The sequence below is a fragment of the Ruditapes philippinarum genome, unplaced genomic scaffold, assembly GCF_026571515.1.
Source record: "Ruditapes philippinarum isolate M1 unplaced genomic scaffold, ASM2657151v2 ctg3651_1_1_1_1, whole genome shotgun sequence".
Taxonomy (NCBI): Eukaryota; Metazoa; Mollusca; class Bivalvia; order Venerida; family Veneridae; genus Ruditapes; species Ruditapes philippinarum.
Window position 1 is genome coordinate 21195 of NW_026861012.1, and position 9629 is coordinate 30823.

Here is a 9629-nt window from a genome sequence, read left to right on the forward strand (position 1 = left end):
AATACAATTTTAATATATACACTAGTCTCGCTTCCGCTGTCACTGCGCAAGCGTCAAAAATTCATCTCAGTCTTTCCGGATCCGGCCATTTAACTCAAGGTAATCGACTAGTTTCGAAAGAAGGAAGTTCTTTAGATTAGGGACACAATTTCTGTTGTTCATTTTATTTTTTAATTAAGATAGTTTTGTGTAAGTTTTTTCTTGATTTTCTTACGATTTCCTAATGGAAATGTCATGGAAAATTCCCGCCAGTTTGGTTCAAACCGGCTCTTACCGGATTTTGAAGTACACAAAATTGCGCCATAGCTGAGAAATTTATATACGTTTTTAAATCTGTTCACATCACTTACACAATTATTTACAGGCGACAGGTATTCTTTTGAAATGTCTTATATATTATACAGTTAACACATTTAATATGTATTTTAGCTTAATTTCGTATATTTAATCGCGTATTGTTCTTCATTTTTGTACGGTACTTTGTTTCGTTTTCATTTTAAAATTGGATGCGCATTTATTGTTTCATTTATTTGTTGGCAAGATTTTGAGTTTGGATATTTGTGAGTTTTGTCTCTCAGAGAAATTGTGACCGCTATTATAAATGTTTGAGAATCATTTTTACAGAAAACAAAAATTCTCTGGTTCTCTTTCATTATCAAATTTTCTTGTTTTGTAAGGGCATCTTTGTCTATGTAAGTATGTTGTCTCTTAGATAGCATTTTTTAGTAACAAACATGATAGTTTTAATTAATATGAAACTGATTTTATAATTGTTTTTTTCTGAACCAGTAAATAAAGGCATGCTCTCAGACCAATAAAAGTAAACAATGTATAGCCTAAATGTATATATGTATGTGAAATGATAATAACTGAAATTAATTTGAGAGTTAGCTTAAGATAAGACATTAAATCACACCAAACTTATGGTTTAAAAACGGCAAAATTTGTATCATTTTAGCATCAGAAAAATGTGCAGCCTGACTGGGACTTGAACCTGGGACCTTTGGAATACCGTTCCACGGCTCTACTGACTCTGCTATCTAGCTGTTGCACTTTTTCTCCCCTAAATAGTGAACAGTTCTGAACCGTGACATAATCCCCTGCTTTATTGAAATTCGACCTTGAATTTCACAGAGTGACAGAGCAATGTAAATTAAACTGAGCTTTATCAAGTCACAAGCACATGTTGGGCGCCAAATGTCACAGGGTGAGAAAAATGTGCAGCCTGACCGGGACTTGAACCGGGGACCTTCAGACAACCGTTCCACCGCTCTACCGTGAGCTATCCGGCCGCTTACACCCTTTCGCCCCTAAAAAGTGAACAATTCTGAACCGTTATCAATTTTACTTGAAGAAAAGGGAAATAACTCGTATTTTTTCACTCTATATACCTCGATTATTTACGTAGTTCATATGATATATAGACTTTCAATGGGTGTATTGTGCTGGGAATCTGACAATCTTTTATTCATTCACCGGGCATGTCAATTAAGTGAAGCATATCCTGATAAAACTTCTATTCTGTTAATAAACCAAGTATCAAATTATAAAAAAAACTTATTACGTACATAAACTACCAAATAGTTTATGGTAGGTAAAGAAATTCTTGCTTCTCATGCATTCAGTTTCATTATTATTCATATTAAATTTGAAGTTAAAGTTGTGTTATTTTATTTAAATGTTTTATATTAATTTACTTCAGGAAAACACTGAAAGTTAACAATGGCTGAACAACAGCAAGTTGATTTACCAACATTCAAAGTAAGTCGGTATGACAGCATGTCACATTGTTGTTCCCTTGTGTGTAGTTTTTTGTGGTTGTTTTAACTGTACAATTTGTATGTTAATAGAATTTAGGCAGTTTGGCTGGACTGGGGTTATGGCAATCTGATGAAACTCTTGACTAAAATATTTTTACATTTAATAAAAGAAATATAACAAATTGTATAACCCTAATCACATTAAGTTTGTTCAAGAACTTTTTGTCCACAGTAAGTTCATATTTAAACTGACATTCAATGATATTGAGTATTTTGTTATTGGTAAATCTTTAGGTGAACTAATAATATTTTGTTTGTCTTTGTATGTTTTTGGTTTTGTTTAGTTTTTCCAAAAAAAAAAAATTGCCATTTTAGCATTTTTTAAAATATAGCTAATACTTGCAATTTATTTGAACTTCAGCTTGTGTTGGTGGGAGATGGTGGTGTTGGCAAAACAACATTTGTGAAACGTCATTTAACTGGAGAATTCGAAAAAAGATACGTAGGTATGTAAAAGATTCTGGTTTAGTAATCAGATAAAGTTTTGTTTTCTATCATATAATGTCACTTCAAAATTTCTAAATGACATGTAGGCCAATGCGACCATCGCAAATACATTTTTCATTTATTAGGACAAATTGGGAATTTTCATATCCTGAAAGAGGGCTAATTGGGAATGTTTTGTGTCAGGATTATAATATCAGTATTTTCGAGAAATGTGAATCATTCTGAATTCTTAAAAAAATGTTCATATTTAAGAAATGAAATACTAAAGGTTTGTCATGAATTGAATTGACAATATATTTGAAGTTTGTCTCATAAAACAATAAAGAAGGAAAGAATTAAAGTGGTATTTAACCTTTCTGTGGAGTGTAAGCCGTTGTTTAATTAAAATGTTAGTTTTTTAATTGGAAATCTTTTCATCAAATTACAAGACAAGTTTAGCTTAGTTTCATTACAATCAATATATCTTCGGTATTTTTGTACACTGATTTACCTTTAAACATTACAGAAACCAGATTCTATCACTGCCTTATTGTGTTATTATTGCAACTTGAAAAAACGCGGCACATTAAAATGGCTGTCAAAACATTTAGTTAGAAATGTTTACCAATGTAGGGATGTTGTGTGTAAGTCGCTTAAATTGGTAGTTAAATTACCATGATTTTAAACGGTATTTATAAAGAATACTTGGGGGGGTTAATATATTAATGTAATTGGCATAGGTACATGTACGAAATGGGAATTGGTCCATTTACCAGACCTGTGTAAAGAAATATAAAGACGCTGAAAACTTAAAAAACATTCTTTGTTATAATGCCAACTTGACAGATTTTTGATAACCACCCAGTCCAACTTTGAACCATCTTTTATTTTTCAGCCACCCTTGGAGTAGAAGTACATCCATTGAAATTCTACACCAACAGAGGAGAAATTTTATATAATGTATGGGATACAGCTGGTCAAGAAAAATATGGAGGTCTTCGTGATGGCTACTATATCCAAGGTAGGTATACTTGTAAATCTTAAACCCTGTGAAGTTTGTGTACTGGTTATTCCCTGTTCTAAATTTGGAACAATTTATTTGAAGTTGAAGGAGTTTCAATATCAAATTACTAGAATTGTGATACCGTGGGTAGATATTTGTGTACACTCGCATGCAGGTTCTGCAGACCCAAGGCAAATAAACTTGCTGGAAACTAAGTTGATATATATTGCTGTTGAATAGTCATGTAATTGCTCTTTTTCCATAAATAATTAGTTATAAGCAGTCATCACTTAGTAAAATTTCTTTTAAACACGGTAAAAGTTTGCAAGTATTCAGTTAAAAATTACATTAATAAACTGTAATATCCACAAAGTTATCAAGCATTCAGTTAAAAATTTACATTCATAAATCATTATTTCCACTTTATCCATTCAATGGTAATTTTTAAAAGATGGTAACCTTTCTATGTTACTTAATATGTTTTTTATGCCAATTTACAGGTCAATGTGCTGTGATAATGTTTGATGTCACGTCAAGAGTAACTTACAAAAATGTGCCAAACTGGCACAGAGACTTGGTACGAGTGTGTGAGAATATTCCTATTGTCTTGTGTGGAAATAAAGTTGATATCAAAGACAGAAAAGTGAAAGCCAAAGCTATTGTATTCCACAGGAAAAAGAATCTCCAGGTATTGTATTAATTAGAAATAGAAAGTATGAAACTAAATAAACAATACTTGCTATGTTAGGTGTTACATGTTTCTGTAACATCTAAAATAAACTAGTCCTGCTTGTTTCACCGTCTCATTCTGCATTTCATATGTGATTTTCAAGATTAACTGCAACTTAAATTTACAAATAAATTTAACTGTATTGAATAATGGATGCACCCATTAATTAATTGGATCCAGATATTAAGTTAAAGACAGATTGAATATAGACAAACTTATTATATATTTCAATGAAGGAAAATCGAAAGTCAAGTTGATATTTTGGGTATGTATAAAAGATATGTTAAATTGGTGACAGTGGCATGAATCGAATGCATCCATCTGTGAGTGTTATATACAAAACATTTTTGACATATAGCTCAAAATAGTGACTAAGCTTCCAGTTTTCCTTTGTGAAATGTAAATATAAAATATTTTCATGCTAGCAGTCTTCTACTTCATTGAATTTCCACTTTTCCATGTTGATGAGAAGACGTTTTTCTACCTTTATTATGTACATTGTACTTGTAAATTATACAAGTGGAATTTTCAAAATCAGTAAATTCTGTTTTAAGTAATCGGTAATGATAGCAAGAATTAGGAGCCTACAGGGATTAGTTTGAAAAAAAATTAATGTGGAAATAACAAATTTTGTATTCTTTGATAATTCTATTATTTATAAGTAATTGATTGTTGGTGTTTCAGTTAAAATTACAAATGTTTCTTTGTTTTAGTACTATGACATCAGTGCCAAGAGCAATTACAATTTCGAGAAACCTTTCTTGTGGTTAGCCAGGAAACTTGTTGGTGACCCAAATCTTGAATTTGTTGCCATGCCCGCCCTTGCTCCCCCAGATATCACAATGGACCCAGAATTACAAAAACAGAACGAATTGGAACTTGCAGTAAGTAACTCCTAAACATACTGGAAGGGTGACATTGACTGTTTATTCAACTTAAGTATTCTGTAATTTATAAGTCTATGTGCATATGTAATTCATGATTTCAATAAAATACTTTGGGTTTGACAGTCTAATTTGAATCCCTTTCTCAAAAAGTGCTAAAAAGTCCTTGAATTTAATAAGTGCTTAAATTTGCTGCAAATATGCTTGAATATGATTGAATGACACAGTGTTTGTAAAAATCTGCATTGGAACAAAAATGATCCAATTAAGGAAATGTTAGTTCAATGTCAACAGTAAGGGAACTAATTGCAGTTGACAAGTTTAGGTATGAATTGAACATAGTTGTGCCCCTTGTTCTATAGAAACTGAATACGAACAAGGATTCAAATAATGGTTGCTAGTCATATTACCGATATTTGTTACACTATATATGTGTGAGTGGATGAACAATGATAATTAAATTTGCTGGTCATACTCGAATATTTTAGTTGCACAATACATCAATACATGTATAAAAAATTTTACATAATGAAGTGTATGTTATTTAGTAGTCAAGAATAGTTTCCAATGTTTTATGATTTTAAATGATAAATGTGCCACAAATTGTGCCTGAAAAATGGGAAAAGGTGCTTTTAAGTGCTTGAATTTTGGCATGAGACAAGTGTACAAACCCTGTTATTGTTGGAGCAGTAGAAGTAAAAATGATTTCTGCACATTATTTTGTAGTACATACTATTAGATAATTGCCTTCTTATTAATTTCATGTTGGTTAATACAATATGCTTTTTCTGTTTACAGCAAGCGGTGAACTGCGCCCTGCCTGATGACGAAGATGACTTGTAATGCACACTCCACGCTAGCTCAGTTATTGTTTATTTATATGTGAACTTGATAACTCTTCATTTGCCTTTCACTGTCTCCATATGGTACAGCTAAAATGGATATTTCTTGGTGCAACTTTTTCAGATGGACTTTTTATATGAATGATAATGAAACACTTGTAACTTTATAAAGATTGCTTTAAAGTTTGAACAAAAAAAAAAATGGCTAGGATCCCAAAATATGGAGGCAAAAAGGTGCTGGTGTTGCAACAGAGATATTCCTATGGAATGATAACAAAGAAAAATAGCAAGGATAGAAAAATGGGGAAATAGGATTGTGGTATAAGTTACGTAAATCAAAGTGGAATTTTTTCATAAAAAGTTCATAGATAGGAAAATGTCTGTTCCCGGTCTTTCTTTTATCTATCCTGATGAAAGTCATTAATTAGTGCTTTGTATAACAATCGAGGATGATTTGGTATTATTTTATTATGCACATTGCTGAGGCATGTCACTGGTGACTTTATGGAAAAAAAATTATGAAAATTTGTGTAAAAATGATTGATGGAAAAATGATTGAAACATATTTGGATACAGGCGTTGTACATTTTATTGAACAATTTCCATATTTTCAACTCTGCCATAAAATATCCAGTGACCATGCTTAAACTCAGTATGTTAATGTCATCACTGAGATTACATCATATATATATCAGCATCAAATATTTGTCACTTAGTTGGGTTGTTTTTCGATACCAAATCTGAATGTAAAAAAAGATATGTTGTGATGGAATTGTGTTCAACTCGTCATGTGTAATTTTGTCTGCATATAGAAGTCTGTTTAAACATGACTCGTATTTTTTGTAGAGAATTTCCGACCACTGTATTTATTTGAAATTTTAAAAAAAAATTGCTCAATCGGTATTATAAAGCGAACTATTTGACAGATATTTCCATTTTTAGATCATTGTGTGAAATTTAACCCAAAAGAATTAGCTCAGTCTTGAAATATTTCAAAAATTATATGCCTTGAAATTTTAAGTGTGAAATATAACCTATCCAAGACAAGCTGATTCTTTAGATTTGATTTCATTCTTTTAATAAACACCTCTTATAGTTGCATTTAAAAAAGAAAGTTACCCTGTGGTATTTATATTATAATTTATCAAAGTTTTTTTAACTACTATTAAAGAAAATTGGTTTTGTTATAAATCTGACTAAAAAAAATGTTCATTTGAATTTGTAACTATCCTTTATAGAATGCAACTGTATGATATAACAAGTGTTTTACTGTGCAATTGTGTTTTTTCAACCAAGAATTTGTGTGACAGAATTTTTATTTTTGTAACTGTAATATACAAATTGTCTTTTTTTAGAGAGAGAGGGAAAAAAAAGATCAATATTATTTTTGGAAAGCATAAGTAAAACTAGCATGTTTTCAACTGATATTTACATTTTGTTTGATGTTCAAGATGGCTGAATACATGCTTGTAAAGCGAATATACATATATTTTGTTTATGTTTGGGATGTTAACTTCAAAATTCTCATACAAAATTGTATTCAGTCTTCATATTAACATTGTTGAAAATCCATTGTAATTGCAAGTATATGAAATAAAAGTAGAAAAATTATCTTCTTTTTTTTACTCTTAATAAATGAGCTGCATATAGTAGTGTTTCCTAAATTAAAACTGCCGAACGAACAGTGTATCTAGTGCTTTTTAGCTCACCTGAGCATATGCTCAGGGTGAGCTATTAGGATCACTCTTCGTCTGTTGTCCGTTCACACTTTTAAAAGGACATCTCCTCTGAAACCATAAGGCAGATCATAATGAAACTTCACAGGGATGTTCCTTGTGTGAAGCTTTAACAAAGTTGTTCAAAGAATTCCATTCCATGCAGAACTCTGGTTGCCATGGCAACAGAATGAAAAAACTTTATATATCGAAATTGGCCCCGCCCCAGGGGGTCATTGATTTTCCCTATATGCATATAGTAAGAACTTAAAAAATCTTCTTTTAAAGAGCTAGAGCTTAGATATTTAGCATGAAACATCTTCTAATGGGTGTCTACCAAGTTTGTTCAAATAAAAGGCCTGGGGTCAAAATTGGCCCCGCCCCAGGGGGGTCTTTGATTTTCCCTATATGCATATAGTAAAAACTTAAAAAAATCTTCATGTTCTAATGGGTGTCTACCAAGTTTGTTCAAATAAAAGCCCTGGTGTCAAAATTGGCCCCGCCCCGGGGGTCATTGATTTTCCTGAAATGTGTATAGCAAAAACCTAAAAATCTTGAAAAAACCCAAATAGCTAGAGTTTAGATATTAAACATGAAACATCTTCTAGTAAGTGTCTACAAAGTTTGTTCAAATAAAAGCACTGGGGTCAAAACTGGCCCCACCCCAGGGGTGTCATTGTTTTTAACTATATGTGTATAGTAAAAACTTAAAAAATCTTCTTTTAAAAAACCCAATGAGCTAGAGCTTAGATGTTTAGGATGAAACATCTACCAAGTTTGTTCAAATAAAAGCCCTTGGGTTAAAATTGGCCCTGCCGGGGGGAGGGCGGAAGGAAGATCATTGTTTTTCATTATATGTGTGTAGTAAAAACTTAACAGCATGAAACATCTTCTAATGGGTGTCTTCCAAGTTTGTTCAAATAAAAGCCCTGGGGTTTAAACTGGCCCCAATCCGGGGGCCTATATACAGGTGAGCGACCTCAGGGCCATCATGGCCCTCTTGTTTGAACTCAACTGTCTGAATACCGACTCCTACATGGACATTAGTTAGAGACTGCAGACAACTTCTGTTTTGTTCCACCGAGTATAAATATTTAATATTACCTTGGATAATGATATCCTACGGAACTTAACAAGACATTTATTTTTCATGTAGATGGAATTTTTTAATTTTTACTGATACATGAATTTATTACATGCAACCTGTTTTAAAAATCCTATCGCCATAAAATTTATATAAGTTAATGTTTCGCACTTGTTACAGTTACTTAATATCTATTATTCATAAGAACTGCCAAATTAAGAATGAGTGTAAAATCTAAATATTTTAGATATAAGACCTTTGATATGTATCGAATGGCCGTCATATCCACTTTTTATAGATATATAAAATTTCTATAAATTATTAATAGTAAATAAATTTAAAACATGTTTGCCAAATTTAACCTTAAGGTATAGAGAGCCTTATGCTTCTGTGGATTTTAATGCACAACAAAGATGCAGCAATCCTCTATTATGAATCACAGTGTAATCGTGATTTTGAAAGTAAGTCTGAATGTGACACAGTTTTAAAGTAGTTCGCTAGACATATCTCTGCCTCATTTTTGGTTTACTGTTTGGTAAAGGATGCTTCCTAAAAAAAAAACTGAATTTAAAATTTATAGGTCACATTTTGGTAGATATTAACCCTTTACCACATATATACGCGAAACAACGCACTTTCGACCCCCCCCCCTCCCCCTTTTTTAGGCCTCAAATAGTGAAAAAATGTCCTATTTGGGCCCCAAACATAAGTTTTCGTTTGAGAAATGTTGCTAAAAATATTGAGCACTTTTTCGGCGCCGCCCCCCATCCAAAAGATACATCAGGGGGTTGCCAGAAGGGGGATGTGCCCCCTTCTGTTAGGGGGGTTTGAAGGGGGGCGGAGTCCCCCTCATCGCCAAGAAAATTTTGGACTTGTGAGAGGCTAAAAATGGCCCAAGGTCGATCATAATGTAACGTTTAACCAACGCTGAAAAGCCTTTGACTCTATCTCAATCCCTTGAGCAGTTGCAGCACTTTGAAATAAATTTTGATGGAAAAAATCGAGGCAAAATAGTGATTTTTGGCAATTTTGAGATGTCCCCTCGTTGCCATGGTAACAGGAAATTTAAGACTGAGCATGTCTTTACAAAGGCAATGGTCCAGTCAACGTTTGTGCCAAGTTTGA

General features: G+C 32.4%; 1 protein-coding gene across 3 annotated transcripts; it reads left to right on the plus strand.

Moving 5' to 3' along the window:
• The first annotated feature begins 1 nt into the window (after position 1).
• LOC132714209 (GTP-binding nuclear protein Ran) lies at positions 2-7316 on the plus strand. 3 transcript variants are annotated; one of them, XM_060697007.1, is made up of 7 exons: positions 2-99; positions 1703-1761; positions 2182-2266; positions 3142-3267; positions 3750-3937; positions 4693-4863; positions 5662-7316. In XM_060697007.1, exons 2-7 carry the CDS (start codon positions 1723-1725, stop codon positions 5704-5706), a joined length of 654 nt encoding a protein of 217 aa, XP_060552990.1. In that variant the 5' UTR covers positions 2-99; positions 1703-1722; the 3' UTR covers positions 5707-7316. The 3 variants fall into 3 exon arrangements, with proteins under 3 accessions (XP_060552990.1, XP_060552992.1, XP_060552991.1); XM_060697009.1 differs by lacking the exon at positions 2-99 and adding an exon at positions 125-189; XM_060697008.1 differs by lacking the exon at positions 2-99 and adding an exon at positions 242-371.
• The last annotated feature ends 2313 nt before the right edge of the window (positions 7317-9629 follow it).

What these genes read in the sequence shown, in the direction of transcription:
- LOC132714209 (XM_060697007.1), top strand. Translation starts at nt 1,723, where the DNA reads ATGGCTGAACAACAGCAAGTTGATTTACCAACATTCAAA. An exon ending in TTGATTTACCAACATTCAAA is followed by an intron (nt 1,762 to 2,181) that starts GTAAGTCGGTAT and finishes TTTGAACTTCAG; the next exon opens with CTTGTGTTGGTGGGAGATGG. An exon ending in ACAGGAAAAAGAATCTCCAG is followed by an intron (nt 3,938 to 4,692) that starts GTATTGTATTAA and finishes TCTTTGTTTTAG; the next exon opens with TACTATGACATCAGTGCCAA.